At 46.7% G+C, this 16,751-nt stretch overlaps 2 protein-coding genes across 5 annotated transcripts in view; one reads left to right on the forward strand and one right to left on the reverse strand.

Moving 5' to 3' along the window:
* wdr3 (WD repeat domain 3) overlaps positions 1-2,983 on the reverse strand; it is a 192,398-nt gene extending 189,415 nt beyond the window's left edge. The window contains exon 1 of one of the 4 annotated variants that reach the window (XM_041211858.1): positions 2,861-2,983. The gene's annotated coding sequence lies outside the window, so the exon portion shown is untranslated. The remainder of the gene's footprint in view (positions 1-2,860) is intronic. The other 3 variants (XM_041211855.1, XM_041211857.1, XM_041211856.1) reach the window with 3 other exon arrangements.
* A 111-nt stretch (positions 2,984-3,094) lies between these two features.
* The window catches only part of gdap2 (ganglioside induced differentiation associated protein 2), a 59,330-nt gene continuing 45,673 nt past the window's right edge, over positions 3,095-16,751 (forward strand). The window contains exons 1-2 of the mRNA XM_041211859.1: positions 3,095-3,297; positions 11,323-12,054. Of these exons, the coding sequence (XP_041067793.1) occupies positions 11,885-12,054 (170 nt within the window). The 5' untranslated portion in view covers positions 3,095-3,297; positions 11,323-11,884. The remainder of the gene's footprint in view (positions 3,298-11,322; positions 12,055-16,751) is intronic.

The raw sequence follows: 16,751 nt of genomic DNA on the forward strand, positions 1-16,751 counted from the left end.
CTCCCCCATCATTCCCCATCTCTCTCCCTCTCCCCCATCATTCCCCATCTCTCTCCCTCTCCCCCATCATTCCCCATCTCTCTCCCTCTCCCCCATCATTCCCCATCTCTCTCCCTCTCCCCCATCATTCCCCCTCTCTCTCTCCCCCCCATCATTCCCCCTCTCTCTCCCCATCATTCCCCTCTCTCTCTCCCAATCATTCCCCCTCTCTCTCTCCCCTCTCTCTCCCCCATCATTCCCCCCCTCTTTCTCCCCCATCATTCCCCCTTCTCTCTCTCCATCATTCCCCCCCTCTCTCTCCATCATTCCCCCCCTCTCTCTCCATCATTCCCCCCCTCTCTCTCCATCATTCCCCCCCTCTCTCTCCATCATTCCCCCCCTCTTTCTCCCCCATCATTCCCCCTTCTCTCTCTCTATCATTCCCCCTTCTCTCTCTCCATCATTCCCCCTTCTCTCTCTCCATCATTCCCCCTTCTCTCTCTCCATCATTCCCCCTTCTCTCTCTCCATCATTCCCCCTTCTCTCTCTCCATCATTCCCCCTTCTCTCTCTCCATCATTCCCCCTTCTCTCTCTCCATCATTCCCCCTTCTCTCTCTCCATCATTCCCCCCTTCTCTCTCTCCATCATTCCCCCCTTCTCTCTCTCCATCATTCCCCCCTTCTCTCTCTCCATCATTCCCCCCTTCTCTCTCCATCATTCCCCCCCGCTCCCATCATTCCCCCCTCTCTCTCCTCATCATTCCTCCCCCCTCTCTCCCCATCATTCCTCCCCCCTCTCTCCCCCCGTCATTTCGCCCCTCTCTCTACATCATTCTCCCTTCTCCCTCCATCATTGCCCCCCTCTTTCCATCATTTCCCCCCACTCTTTCCATCATTTCCCCCCTCTCTTTCCATCATTTCCCCCACACTCTTTCCATCATTCCCCCCACACTCTTTCCATCATTCCTCCCCCCCCACTCTTTCCATCATTCCCCCCCCCCCCCCACTCTTTCCATCATTCCCCCCCCCCCCACTCTTTCCATCATTCCCCCCCCCACTCTTTCCATCATTCCCCCCCCCACTCTTGCCATCATTCCCCCCCCCACTCTTGCCATCATTCCCCCCCCCACTCTTGCCATCATTCCCCCCCCACTCTTGCCATCATTCCCTCCCACTCTTGCCATCATTCCACTATTCACTCCATCATTTCTACCCTCTCTCTCTCCATCGTTGCCACCCTCTCCCTCCATCATTTCCACCCTCCCCTCCCCCTCCCTCAACGTCCCCTCTCCCCCTCCCTCATCGTCCCCTCCTCCCTCTCCCTCATCGTATCCCCTCCCCCTCCCTCATCGTCCCCCGTCCCCCTCCTGGCCCCCCACCCCCCCTCTCCCTCCCCCCTCTCCCCTCCCACTTCCCCCACCCCCCTCTCCCTTCCCCCTCCCCCCCTCATTGTTCCCCCCCATCTCCCATCGTCCCCCCTCCCTCATCGTCCCCCCTCCCTCATCGTCCCCCCTCCCTCATCGTCCCCCTTCCCCCTCCCCTCCCTCATCATCCCCCTCCCCCTCCCTCATCGTCCCCCCTCCACCCATCGTCCCCCCTTCCCCCTCCCTCATCGTCCCCCCTCCACCCATCGTCCCCCCTTCCCCCTCCCTCATCGTCCCCTCCTCCATCGTAGCCCCTCCCCCTCCCTCATCGTCCCCCTCCCTCCCTCATTGTCCCCCCCTCTCCCTCATTGTGCTCCCCCTCCCTCATCGTCCTCCCCCTCCCTCATCCCCCCTCATCGTACCACCTCCCCTCCCTCATCGTACCCCCTCCCCTCCCTTTTCCCCTTCCCCCTCCATCATCCCCCTCCCTCTCCCTCATCGTCCCCCCTCCCTCATCATCCCCCCTCCCCCTCTCCTCCCTCTCCCTCATCGTCCCCCTCATCCCCCCCTCTCCCCTCCCCATCCTCCCCCCACCCCTCCCTCTCCCTCATCGTTCCCCCTCCCCCTCCCCCCCATCGTTCCCCCCTCCCCCATCGTCCCCCCTCCCCCTCCCCATCCTCCCCCCTCCCCCTCCCCCCATCGTCCCCCCTTCCCCTCCCTCATCATCCCCCCTCCCTCTCCCTCATCGTTCCCCCTCCCCCTCCCCCTCCCCCCATCGTCCCCCCTCCCTCTCCCTCATCGTCCCCCCTCCCCCCTCCCCCCATCGTCCCCCCTCCCCCTCCCCCCATCGTCCCCCCTCCCCCTCCCTCATCATCCCCCCTCCCTCATCGTTCCCCCTCCCCCTCCCCCCATCGTCCCCCCTCCCCCTCCCCATCCCCATCGTCCCCCCTCCCCCTCCCTCATCGTCCCCCCTCCCCCTCCCCATCGTCCCCCCCTCCCCCTCCCTCATCATCCCCCCTCCCCCTCCCTCATCATCCCCCCTCCCCCTCCCCCATCGTTCCCCCTCCCCCTCCCCCATCGTTCCCCCTCCCCCTCCCCCATCGTTCCCCCTCCCCCTCCCCCATCCTCCCGCCCTCATCGTCCCCCCTCCCCCCATCGTTCTCCCCTCCCCCTCCCCCCCCAACGTTCTCCCCTCCCCCTCCCCCCCAACGTTCCCCCCCTCCCCATCGTCCCCCCCAACGTTCCCCCCTCCCCATCGTCCCCCCCTCCCCCCCCCACATCGTCCCCCCCCTCCCCCCCCCACATCGTCCCCCCCCTCCCCCCCCACATCGTCCCCCTCCCCCCCCCCACATCGTCCCCCCCTCCCCCTCCCCCCCCACATCATCCCCGTCCCCCAAGTCATTGCCTCCCTCATCACCCCCACTCACTCATCGCCCCATATCTCCCTCCCCCCGTCGTCACCGCGCCCTCCTCATTTCCACTCCCACCCCCACTGCCCCCAACCGTGTCTCCCGGACCTCACGCCGCTGCTCCTGGTCTCAACCTCGGCCCCGCTGTTGGTCTCCAGAGCTTCGCGGAAACAGACGGATCAGACTGGATGACTCGATGACAGAGTGAGTGATTGAGCAGCTGACTTGCTGTTTGCTTCCGGCTCTGTTTCTGATGTTGCTGACAGACTTTTTGGATCATTAAAAACAAAAAAACTGCGGACGCTGGAAATCCAAAACAAAAACAGAATTACCTGGAAAAACTCAGCAGGTCTGGCAGCACCGGCGGAGAAGAAAAGAGTTGACGTTTCGAGTCCTTGTGACCCTTCCACAGAACTCAAAGTTCTGTTTTTGTTTTTGAGTCATTGTCTATTTTCAATATATACTTCAGCTCCACAGCCGGAGACAAGGGGAAAATAAATTAAACTGTGGCATCACTGGAAGGCTATGAGTTGATTGGCTGCTAAGTATTACTTGGTTTCTCTTTCTCCAATGCTCCGATGTTAGAAGAAGCTGGGAAATTAAAATTTTCTTTTCTTTCAATAATAACGGTTAAATATTTTGGGCTGGTTGAGTACATATCAAACAGCACAACCATTTGGCTGTTTGCAGCAGATTACTGACCATACTCAACCAGCCTGTGCTTGCAAAATTCGGAACAAAATTACTAACATTAGATGATTAGATGTGATTCTGCAATTGGACAGCACTTGCTGAACAACCTCAAGTGTGCCCAGAATTACACTAACAATTTAAGATTGTCAGTGGCTCACTTACGCTTGCTAGAAGCTATCTATATTCACACACAGCTAGGGACCTGTCCTCTACAGGCAAAAGGAACATGTCCAGGCATTGCCCCTCCCCCTCCCCCTCCCCCTCCCCCCCATCGTTCCCCCTTTTTTAAATTAAACAAAAGCGTGGGGGACAATAGTTCCCTGATGCATTCTCCATGGCAATGTCTTGACCAATCAGAGTCGACTTGCCAACCAGTCAGCACCCTGTTCTCATGCAATATAAATTGTTGCTCACTTTGAAATTTGGCATTCTTCCATTTGCCCTGATGAGTGCAAGATGAAAACGTTTAACAGCATGTCCCTTTTTGCAGTAATAATTGAGTCTTTTTTAGGTAGTATGTTTTATTATTTAATAGATAGAAGAATGGCAGGGCAGCTGCAAAACCTGGATATTCTGTTCCATGTGGGAACTCCAGGATATTTCCTGTATCCTGGATAAGCATATATGCAGTAAGTGTCATCAGTTGCAGCAGCTTGAGCTCGGGGTTTCAGCATCACTGCAGTGCACCCACGAGGTTGTGGATAGCACATTTGTAGATCAGATCACTTAAGATTATGATTAAGATTATGCAGGGAGAGAGGAAATGGATGAACACCATGCAGACAAGAAGAAATAGGTATGTGGTGCAGGAGACCCGAATGCATTGCATTTTCTGACTGTTATTCAGTTCTGAATATGGGTGAAAATGATGATGCATCTGGGGAGTGCAGCCAGAGCCCAGTCCAGGCACTTGGGCTGGCTCAGGCAACAGGGGGATAGAAAAGCAATGGTGATAGGAGACTCAATAGTTAGGTCTCAGGTGTTTCTCAGGCCGTAGATATGAATCCTTTGGTGTCAGGATCAAAAATGTCACTGAATGGCTGCAGAGCACCCTGAAGGGAGAGGGTGAACAGCCTGTTGTTGTTCATATGGTACCAATGGCATAGGCAGAAAGAGGGATGTGGTTTACAGCCAGAATTTAAGGAGCTAGGTAAGAAATTAGCAGGTAGGACTATAAGAGTAGTAATCTCCCATCTACTCCTGTTACCACCTACAAGTGAGTATAGAAATAGGAGGATAAAGTAGATGAATGCATGGCTCGAGAGATGGTACAAGAGGGAGGGCTTTAGATTCTTTTGATATTGGGATCAGTTCTGATGGAGATGGGAACTGTACAGGCTGGACGCTTGCACCTAAACAGCACCGGAACCATATTCCTTGTGGGGCAATTTGCTTGTGCTATGTGGGACTGTTTAAACTAATTTGGCAGGGGTGTGAGTGTCAGGTGTTACAACTGGTCCCCGGGCAAGGTTCCCCCAATTTGTTTTGATCCTGGACAAGGTACCTCAAATTGTTATGCTCCCAGGTGAGGAGGGATGAACTGGCTCCCCTTCTTTGTTCAACCTCCTCATTTGGTCACAAGGTTAATTTAGAAAGGATCCCTTTTCCAAGTCCAAATATATTTATGTTTTAACCAGGTTGAAGAGTTGCAGGAAGAGTGAGTTTATTAATTACTAAAATGTGAGAAAAAAATGCAACAAAAATAAAAGTTAAAAAGATATACGAATCAATCTTTGGCTGGTCCGTGAGGAGTACATGATGAACCATTGTGGCCGTTAAATTGAATGATTCCAGCAGAGCTGGCTTTGGGCAATTGAGCAGATGTTTTGGAGATTCTTGGTTCTGCAGGTTAGCTGAAAGGAGTTGTCCTGTTTCCTTTTTGACGGTGGCTTTGCTGATCTGTGACTTGCTTCCAGCAATCAGAGAGAGGGGACTTTTTTTTACCTGCAAACTGCAGGGATGCTTAGTTAATGTTCTTCAGCTGTGATCTTCACAGCACACCCTAGCACACCAGGCTTGAAATGCCAAAACTGGCGCACAAAAACTATGGTTGCAGTTGGCTTTTAACCCTTTTTCTTGTGTATTCCTGGAAGAGAAAAAAACAAACATGTCTTTCGCCCAGATCTGCTTCTTTTTAACTCACATCATGAGTGCAACATTCCATTCTCTGGACTAGTTGGCCAAGTGTAATAAACATAGCAATTTTTCAACAAGTGGTTACTTTACAGTCCCAGCCAGCTTTTGCTTGTAGGTCCTTTTTTAAAAAAAGCACACATTTTGCTTAAAAACCTAATATGTCTGTAAGTAATTCGAGGCCATGATCCATGGTCATGACACAGGAGATAATATTAGAAAGGGATACAAAGGTGCAAAGAATACTGGGAGAAACAGATAGTACTTGAGTTGAAATTGGTACGGTATTCGATGGGTTCAGCATAAGAGGGAAAATAATAAAGCCTAACAGGATTACAGTACATGAATGTGTATGTGTGGTGCTATGAAACTATACTTAGCTCATTGAGAGCGGAGGTTAGGAACTTCAACTCCTGATAGACCTTGGAGCTCTTGTGCATGCTCAGACAGGGAGCAGGCTGCACATGCACAGTTTTGCGATTTTTATGTTCTTTGAGCCCAGGGTGCCTGTGCATGAAGAAGAAATGGTGCAAAAACCCAGGCTATGTGACTGGGAGCAGCACACCAGGAAGACTATTGTCCCAGGCAGTGGACAGGGAGAGGGGGTCAAGAAGCGGTCCTAAAAGGATGTCCCAGGTAGGGGACAGAGAGAGGTCTCCCTTAAGGTAAAAACAAACAGCAAAGAAATAGATTCCAAACAGGAAAATGGCTGCGGCTAGCAGAATTTAAGGGAAGAGGGCTCAGGGGAAGCTGTGGTAATCAGAGAGGGCTCAGGAAAAGCCCTGAAGATTGAAGAAGTAAGTCAAAGGTTGGTGACTCTGTGCTGCGGGCCATTGGGCCTTTTGGATCAGTAGTGTTCTGCTCAGTGCGGCCAAAGAGCTGAAACTGTGCTTATGAGTTGGTGCTTTGAGTGCGTACTTGGGAATCCAGTGGAATGGAATCTTGGGAGACGGGATTGAAACCCTGCAAGGTAGGCTGTCATTGATGCCATCCAATTTAGAGTGACGTTTAGAGAGAATTACTAGGTTAGATCTTTGAGGGTGAAAACTGGAATCCCTAGTGAGAGAGACAGAGTTTCAGTGAGATTGATTGGCTCACAGTGTTACTGACGTCTGGATGGGTTGTTGAGAAATCTGTGGACCCTGTCTTGTTCGCATCTGCATTTATTTTGTAGTGTGGTGTGTTTGACCACAGTTTGTCTTTTACTTCACATGCATCTCATATTGACCCTGAATGTTAGAGTATAAGATAGATATTGTAAACTGTTTTATATTTCTGACCTTTTATAGTAAAGTTAACTTTTGTTTGTTCAAAACCTGTGGAATCTTGTGGCTTTATTCTATTAACAGGTGTCTTGGATCTCAAACTTTGTCTGCTTTAAGTAAGATGTTACTGGCCCCTAACCAGATCTTACCAATAATGTGGGAGTCTGGTCAAGGGTCTTAACAGTGGAGTGTGATAAATAAGATTGGTGTGTTGTAGAAGCAGATAGCCATGTGGAAATATGATGTAGTGATAACAGATACCTGGATCAAAGAAGAGCAGGACTGGGTATTAAATATTCCTAGATACAAGCTGTTCAGGAAAGATAAGAAAGGAAGGAAATGAAAAGGGGTGGCAGTATTGATTAAGGAGAATATTGCTATGCTGTAAAAGGAGGATGTCCCAGAGGGATCAAGGACACAATCTATTTGGGTAGAGCTAAGAACAGAACAAAGGAAGTGCAGTTACATTGCTTGGTGTAGTCTATAAACCATCAACTAGTGGAAATATGTAGAGGAACAAATTTGCAAGGAAATTATACAGAAGTGCTTGAATTATAGAGTAGTTATAACAGGAGAGTTAAATTATCCGAATATAGACAGGGATAGTAGTAGTGTAAAGGGCAGCAAGGGACAAGAGTTCCTAGAGTATATTCAGGAAAACTTTTCTACGGTAGTATGCTCCCAGTCTAATGAAAAAGGAGGCAATGCTGGGATTCCGGGGAATGAAGTGAATCAAGTGTCAGTAAAGGAACGTTTAGAGGACAGTGATCATTGTATCATAAGGTTTAGGTTGGCTATGGAAAAGGACAAGGAACAATCGAGTGTAAGAATTAACTGGAGGTAAGTCGGCTTCAATTGGGTGTGAATGGATCTGGCCCGGATCAACTGGAATCTAAGATTACCAAGCAAAACTGTAATTGAATAATAGGCTGCCTTTAAAGAAGAGATTGTTCATATTCAGTCAAGGTATATTCCCACAAAGGGCAAACAAATCCTGAGCTCCCTCAGTGATGAAAGAAATAGAGATTAAGGTGAAGCAGAAAAAGTGTGCTTAAGATAAATATCAGGTGGATAATACAATGGAGAACCAGGTAGAATATAAAAGGTTCAGAGAGGAATTGAAAAAGCAAATAAGAGAAGCAAAGAGAAAATATGAGAAGAGACTGACAATTAATATAAAAGGGAATCCAAAAGTATCCCACAGGCATATAAGTAGTAAAATGGTGATAAAAGGAGGAGTGGAGCCAATTGGAGACCAAAAAGGGGATTTATGCATGGAGACAGGGGGCATGGCTGAAATAGTAAATTAATACTTTGCATCCGTCTATACCAAAGATGATGCTGCCCCGGTGAGGTTGAAAGAGGAGGTGATTCAGGTACTTGAAAAGTTTAAAACTGTTAAAGAGGAGATACCGGATAAGCTGTCTGTACTTAAAGTTGATAAGGAACCAGGACTGAATGAGATGCATCTAAGCATACTGAAGAAAGTGAGAGTGGAAACTGCAGAAGCACAGGCCATAATTTTCCAATCTTCCTTAAACACAGGGGTGGTGCCAGAGGGCTGGAGAATTGTAAATGTTACGTCTTTGTTCAAAAAAGGGTGTAAAGATAAGCCTAAAAACTACAGGCCATGCAATCAATTTAACCTTTGTGGTGGGGATGCTTTCAGGAATGATAATTTGGCACAAAATTAATAGTCACTTGGGCAAATGCAGGTTAATTAAGGGAAGTAAGCATGGATTTGTTGAGGGAAACTCATGTTTAACTAACTTGCTTGACTTTTTTGTTGAGGCAACAGAAAGGGTTGATGAGGGAAATGCTGTTGATGTGGTGTACATGGATTTCCAAAAGGCATTTGATAAAGTGCCACTCAACAGACTTATGAGCAAAGTTATAGTTCATGGGATAAAAGAGACAGTAGCAACATGGATACAAGATTGGCTAAGAGACATGAAACAGAGTGGTAGCAAATGGATATTTTTGGATTGGAGGAAGCTTTATAGGGGAGTTCATCAGGGTTTGGTTTTAGGACACAAGCTCTTCCTGATATTAATAACCTGGACCTTGTGTTCAGGGCAAAATATTCAAAATTTGTGAAAGATATGAAACTTGGAAGTATCATGACCCATGAGGAGGATAGAGTAAAACTTCAAAAGGAAACTGACAAGTTGGTGGAATGGGCAGACAAGTGACAGATCAAATTTAATGCAGGGAAGTGTGGAGTGTTTCATTTTGATAGGAAGAATGCAGAGACAATATAAAATAAAAGGTACAATTCTGACAAGTTGGTGCAGGAGCGAAGGGACCTGAGTGTATATGTGCATAAGTCATTGAAGGTGGCTGGACAGGTTACGAGAGTGGTTAATAAAGCATATGGCATCCTGGGCTTTATCAATAGGGCATAACGTACAGAAGCAAACAAGTTATGTTAAATATTTATAAAACACATGTTCGGTCTTAACTGGAGTGATTGAATTTTTCGGGGAGATAACTAGTTGTGTAGTTGATGTAGTCTATGTGGACTTCAGTAAGGCTTTTGACAAGGCCTGCATGGGAGACTGGTCAAGAAGGCAAGAGCCCATGGGATCCAGGGCAATTTGGCAAATTGGATCCAAAATTGGCTTAGTGGCAGGAGGTAGAGGGTGATGGTCGAAGGTTGTTTTTGCGATTGGGAGGCGGTGACGAGTGGTGTGCCACACGGATCGGTGCTGGGACCCTTTCTGTTTGTAGTGTACATTAATGATTTTGACATGAATGTACGAGGTACGATTAGTAAGTTTCAGGTGGAACAAAAATTGGTGTTGTCGTAAATGGTGAGGAAAGCCTTAGATTACAGGATGATATGGATGGGCTGGTAAGAAAGGCAGAGTAGTGGCAAATGGAATTTAATCCTGAGAAGTGTGAGGTGATGCATTTTGGGAGGACTAACATAGCAAGAGAATGCACAATAAATGGTAGGATCCTAGGAAGAACAGAAGATTAGAGGGGCATTGGTGTACATGTCCATAGATCCCTGTAGGCAGCAGCGCAGGTAGATCAGGTGGATAAGAAGGCATATGGGATACTTGTCTTTATTAGCCGAGGCATAGAATATAAGAGCAGGGAGGTTATGTTGGAGCTATATACAACGCTAGTTAGGCCACAGCTGGAGTACTGTGTGCAGTTCTGGTCGCCACACTATAGGAAGGATGTGATTGCACTGAAGAGGGTGCAGAGGAGATTCACCAGGATATTGCCTGGGCTGGAGCGTTTCAGCTATGAAGAGGACTGGATAGGCTAGGGTTGTTTTCCTCAGAGCAGAGAAGACTGAGGGGTGACCTGATAGAAGTATACAAAGTTTTGAGGGGGATAGGGTAGATAGGAAGAAACCTTTCCCCTTAGTGGAGGTGTCAATAACCAGGGGGCATAGATGTAAGGTAAGGGGCAGGAGGTTTAGAGGGGATTTGAGGAAATTTTTTTTCATCCAGAGGGTGGTTGGTATCTGGAACTCACTGCCTGAGCAGGGTAGAGACAGGAACCCTCACAACATTTAATATGTATTTAGATGAGCACTTGAAACGCCATCGCACACAGGGCTATGGGCCAAGTGCTGGAAAATGGAATTAGAATAGATAGGTGCTTGATGGCTGGCACAGACACGATGGGCCAAAGGGCCTGTTTCTGTGCTGTATAATCCTTTGACTCTGATTTTATGAAGCATTGCATCCAATTCTGGGCACCACACTTTAGTGAGGATGTGAAGGCATTAGAGAGGGTGCAGAAAAAATTCACATGAATGGTTCCAGGGGTGAAGAACTTAGTTATGTAGTAAGGTTGGAGAAGTGGGACTATTCTCCTTGGAGAGAGGTTGAGAGGGGATTTGATAGCAGTGTTCAAAATCGAGGGGTCTGGACAGGGTAGATAGGAAATTAGATCATTATCTGAAACAGAAAAAAAAATACAGGGATATGGGGAAAAGGCAGGAGAGTGGCGCTAGGTGAATAGCTCTTTCAGAGCCCCAGCAAAGACAGAACAGCCAAATGGTACACATATGTACTGTAAGCATTCTGTGAATCTATGAATACAACTTCCAATTTTAAATGTCAAATCTTCCAATTTTAAATGTCAAATTCCTGAAAAATCTACCATTATCTCCAAGCTATTTATATGGTGATTTGCAGGTTTGGGTGAAATTTATTTGACCCAATCCCTCCAGAGAGGAGGGCACCCCACAAAAAAAAACAAAGCAATGTGATTTAAATGAGAATGTTCGGATTTAACTGATAAAACAACTATCACATTTGACCAAAGCAAAATATTGTGGATGCTCGAAATCTAAATTAATTCCAGCATTTTCTGTTTATATTACATTGGTAAAGCTGCTAATCATGTTATTTTATTTTTGTAAAAATGCAAAGATTTTGCAATATGTGCTGTAAAAGTTTAATTCCAACACTAAAGCATCAATATGATGCAATTAATGCTTTGCTCTTAATCCAGGACAAATGAAAACCTCTTTCGACCAAAAATAACCATTTCCGCTGCAGAGACTTGGCACTTCAGTCTGGAAATGTGATGTCCAATATGTGATCCCTTAAGGACATAAAATAGAAGAAGCAGTTGGGTTTGGCTGATATATTCCACTGCCACCAGATGAAGATCTCGCAGCTGCAGACGATGTATGAAGCACCTGCTCCTCTGATCGAGTCTGAGGAAGAACATGGGCCCCGCCCCTTTCCTCGGAGAGGAAGTGACGCGTAGATCTGGCGGCTGTTTCCGGTCACAGTTGCTGAGTGGGCTCGAAGTGGGGGTGGGGAAGCGGGAGAGACCGTGAATCAGTATCCGAATCCGGGGCGAGAGACCGTGAATCCGGATCTGGGCAGAGGCCTCTCTCCCGGGGCCGCCAGCAGTGAGTCGGGTGCCTCCTCCTTCCCCCGCCGCCGGGGATCGGGCCCCGCAGGATCCCGTGGGGCAGAGACATTTTGGAAGTGGGGTCGCCGCCCCGCTTTCATGGGAAGGGTCTTCACCGCTTCTGCCGCTGCCTGTGCTCGGTGTTCGGGACATGGATCCTCTGGGAGCCCGCTCTCCCATCGTGGACATTCAGACTTTACCCTGTTGGGCTAACAGTTCAGAGAAGGTTGAGAGTGGGATCAGCAATGAAGTGCACCCAGACAGTTCCATCTCCTCACCATTCCCTTACAGGAAAGACATTAACAACAAAGTGATTCTATGGTATGTATGTACCACTTATACATCTGCACCAAACCGAGTCGGAAAGGCACTTCAGTTCAACTGAAGTCATGAAGAAATTTTTTTTTAAAGTTAAATTTGCAATATTTGTAACCTGAATTCGTGTGCTTTCAAATTTCTGCTGTCCTGAAAATGGTCATTCACGATGGAATGATGTTTGCGACATCAACAACTGATGCAAGCGGCCATTCCTTGTGTCATCATTCGTCCACAGAAAGTTAGGGCTGAACATCATGCTTGTTCCCTTCTTCCATATACGCAGGATACTGGATAGTACTGGGAGAATAGGAGCTCCTTTTTCTTTCTTAGTCTAGAATCTCTAGATATTTGCACCTTCTCTGTCTTAATTAAGCTTGTAATCCTGTGATATGTTAAATAATGAATTCATTTTAATTATTTATGGCATCTTTTAATATTGCAAGTAAACACAGTAATGCCCAGAGGTTCATTATAATTTTGGTGACAGAAGACAACACTATTTTGATTTGATACATCTTGCTCTTTCACTCTCTTGTGCTGTCATGGTTTCCCCTCCACCCCTTCCTGGCCACCCGCACTCCCGCATCTGGGTTCTGCTGATACAGATTTTTCAAATGATAGCACAAACCGAACATCGAATGTCTCCTGTCGTTTTTGCTGCAGATCGTGAAGTAGAGATGTTGCAATTCTAACCACTTCTTTTTCCATAGTATCTTCCTCTTTTTTGCTCCTTTGCGCCTGCTGCATTCCCCCTCAAACATATAGCAGTTTACTGCCTAGGACTTTGCCATCTTGTAGAACAGGAAAAACTTGGCAATTAAGGTCGGTTCCATTTCATTAAATTGAGTCTTGGATTTGAGCTTAGCCAGGTGTTCTAGGGTATATTGTTCCTGGATCGTTATTTGAGCTGATATTATAATTGGCCTTTTATTTTTCGGGCATTGATCTCCTTTTCAAAACAACTGTCATCACATTTTCCTCAGAAAATTCACTCTTAACTCACTTTATCCTTGAAGGTGTTGTTACCTCCCAATTTGGTACTCTAATTCTCAACTTGTCTTTCCATTTGGGTTTCTATCCTTCCCATTAGCACTAACCAAAGTCACAAATGACATGCTGAGTACAGTGCATGATCCCTCCTCATCTTTGTTGACCACTCTGCAGCCTTTGACACCATCAACCATATTATTTATGATGTCCCTTGCGGTCAAGACCCTCCTAGCACTTGTTGTCAAGGCTGGCATATGAATAACGACTACTAAATGAACTAGTAGAGAAATTACTGCTCCTATTGAGTCTTACCATAGCAGAAAGTTAATGGCCCAGATTTTGCAGCAGTAATGACAACAAAACTATCAGGATTCACAGTCATCACTCCACTGAAACTGACAGCAATCTTTGGTGCCCGCACATGTGGAATCAAATGTAACTTGATAAGTTACAGCCAGCTGGGACTGTTGTTGAGATGCCCTCAGAGTGCAATCCCTAAGTAATCAATGATTTGACAGAAAACTTCCACTTTTATGCTGTCGGTCTTGCTCTAAAATTTTGAAATTGTTACACCTTGCTGGACGAGGTATAATTGGGTTTTTAACAGCCTACAAAATTCATAATGAATGCTACATACCTCAGTGGCCCTGAAAAACAAAATTTTATATTCATGGAATGCCCAATTTCTACATTATTATAAAAATTCCATGTATTTTAATCCTATAACAATTTATTTTGCTATCTGAAAATGTAAATTAACTTCCTAGTTTGCTGTGGCTGAGAATGCTCCAATTTTTTTTATTCATCTATGGGATGTAGGCATTGATGGCTAGGCCAAACTAATTTTATATTAGACTTTCAATTCCAGATATTTGTAGAATTCAAATTCCACCTTCTGCCATGGTGGGATTCCAACCCAGTTCACCAGAGGATTATCCTGGGTCTCTGGATTAGCAGTCCAGTGACAATACCACCACACCACCACCTACTCTGTTTGCTGGACGCTTGGAGATCCACTTGACATAGTGCTAGATTTGAATTAAAAACAGAAAATGCTGGAAAAACTCAGCAGGTCTGGCAGCATCTGTGGAGGGAGAAACAGAGTTAACATTTTGAGTCCGTAAGACACTTATTCACAGATTTGAATTGCTGTTAAAGGAAATCCATCCACATCACTGAGATTGCTAGATCTTTGTGAAGAGCCTTCTTCAAAGTCAGCAGCGAGTGCTGTTGCATCACTGCTAACCACAAAATCCAGACCAATGCCTCCAGAACGTGGGAAAATTGACAGTGAACATAGGACTATAGATGTATAAAATCAGGTCTTTAAACAGTCTGGTCTTTATGTTGTAACAGCAGAAGTCTTAAAAACTGCCCATTTTTGAAATTCACTTCATTGTATGTGAATAGTAATAAGCCCTACACAGTGCACAACTCTGCTGCCGGTACGTCTTGTTGCTCCCATCTGACGTGCCATTCTCATTTAGTGGCCACGTTTTTGGTGGCGGAGGCAGTTCACCTTAACATTGCAATGTGAAAAATGGTGAAAATGCAAGCCTCTGATACATATATACAGTTCACTCTGCTAGTTCAATGTACAAGTAATGGTGGTTAAACATCTCTGGTATCTATTACCTCACCTGGTGACCAAAGACCAAGTTGAGGTAAAAGAATGCCACTCTTCTACACTTAAATCATGTAACAGATTGTGTGTGGGTTGGCTGCAACCATAATTCCAACAAGTTATTAAGAATTTAATTTTGAGAATTTCCTATTTCCACTCATCTCTTGTTGCAGGTCAATATTTGAATGTTCTCTTTTCTCTTACCTTTCCTCTTTGGACTTCTCTACCATAGCCTCTAGCTTGCCACAGGCATGTATTATTAACTTAAAAGCAAAGAACTGCGGATGCTGGAATTCCAAAACAAAAATACCTGGAAAAACTCAGCAGGTCTGGCAGCATCTGCAGAGAGGAGCACAGTTAACGTTTCGAGTCCAAATGACCCTTCAACAGAACTAAGTAAAAAGAGAAGAGAAGTGAAATATAAACTGGTTTAAGGGAGGTTGGGACAAGTAGAGCTGGATAGAGGGCCAGTGATAGGTGGAGATAGCCAAAAGATGTCACAGACAAAAGGACAAAGAGTTGTTGAAGGTGGTGATATTATCTAAGGAATGTGCTAATTAAGGGTAGAAAGCAGGACATGCAAGGTACAGATAGCCCTAGTGGGGGTGGGGTGGGGTGAAGGAATCAAAAAAGGCTAAAAGGTAGAGATAAAACAATGGATGGAAATACATTTAAAAATAATGGAAATAGGTGGGAAAAGAAAAATCTGTATAAATTATTGGAAGAAAAGGGGGGATTGGAAAGAGGGTGGGGATGGAGGAGAGAGTTCATGATCTAAAATTGTTGAACTCAATATTCAGTCCGGAAGGCTGTAAAGTGCCTAGTCGGAAAATGAGATGCTGTTCCTCCAGTTTGCATTGACCTCACTGGAACAATGCAGCAAGCCAAGGATGGACATGTGGGCATGAGAGCAGGGTGGAGTGTTGAAATGGCAAGCGACAGGGAGGTCTGGGTAATGCTTGCGGACAGACCAAAGTTGTTCTGCAAAGCGGTCACTCAATCTGCGTTTGGTCGCTCCAATGTCGAAGAAACCACATTGGGAGCAACGAATGCAGTAGACTAAATTGAGGGAAGTGCAAGTGAAATGCTGCTTCACTTGAAAGGAGTGTTTGGGCCCTTGGACAAAGAGGAGAGAGGTAGTAAAGGGGCAGGTGTTGCACCTTCTGCGGTTGCATGGGAAGGTGCCATAGGAGGGGGTTGAGGTGTAGGGGGTGATGGAGGAGTGGACCAGGGCGTCCCGGAGGGAATGATCCCTGCGGAATGCCACCGGGGGGGGTGTGTGAAGGGAAGATGTGTTTGGTGGTGGCATCATGCTGGAGTTGGTGGAAATGGCGGAGGATGATCCTTTGAATGCGGAGGCTGGTGGGGTGCTAAGTGAGGACAAGGGGGACCCTATCATGTTTTTGGAAGGGAGGAGAAGGTGTGAGGGCGGATGCGCGGGAGATGGGTCGGACACGGTTGAGGGCCCTGTCAACCACCATGGATGGAAAACCTCGGTTAAGGAAGAAGGAGGACATGTCAGAGGAACTGTTTTTGAAAGTGGCATCATCAGTACAGATGCGACGGAGGCAAAGGAACTGAGAGAATGGGATGGAGTCCTTACAGGAAGCAGGGTATGAGGAGCTGTAGTCGAGGTAGCTGTGGGAGTCGGTAGGCTTGTAATGGATATTGGTGGACAGTCTATCACCAGAAATTGAGACAGAGAGGTCAAGGAAGGGAAGTGGCAGAGATGGACCATGTGAAAGTGATGGAGGGGTGGAAATTGGAAGCAAAATTAATAAATTTTTCCAGGTCCAGACGAGAGCATAAAGCAGCACCAAAGTAATCATCGATGTACCAGAGAAAGAGTTGTGGGAGGGGGCCGGAGTAAGACTGGAACAAGGAATGTTCCACATACTCCATAAAGAGACAGGCATAGCTGGGGCCCATGCGGGTACCCATAGCCACACCTTTTTATTTGGAGGAAGTGAGAGGAGTTTAAGGAGAAATTGTTCAGTGTGAGAACAAGTTCAGCCAGACGGAGGAGAGTAGTGGTGGATGGGGATTGTTCGGGCCTCTGTTCGAGAAAGAAGCAGAGAGCCATCAG

This window comes from Carcharodon carcharias, chromosome 18, assembly GCF_017639515.1.
Source record: "Carcharodon carcharias isolate sCarCar2 chromosome 18, sCarCar2.pri, whole genome shotgun sequence".
Classification (NCBI taxonomy): Eukaryota; Metazoa; Chordata; class Chondrichthyes; order Lamniformes; family Lamnidae; genus Carcharodon; species Carcharodon carcharias.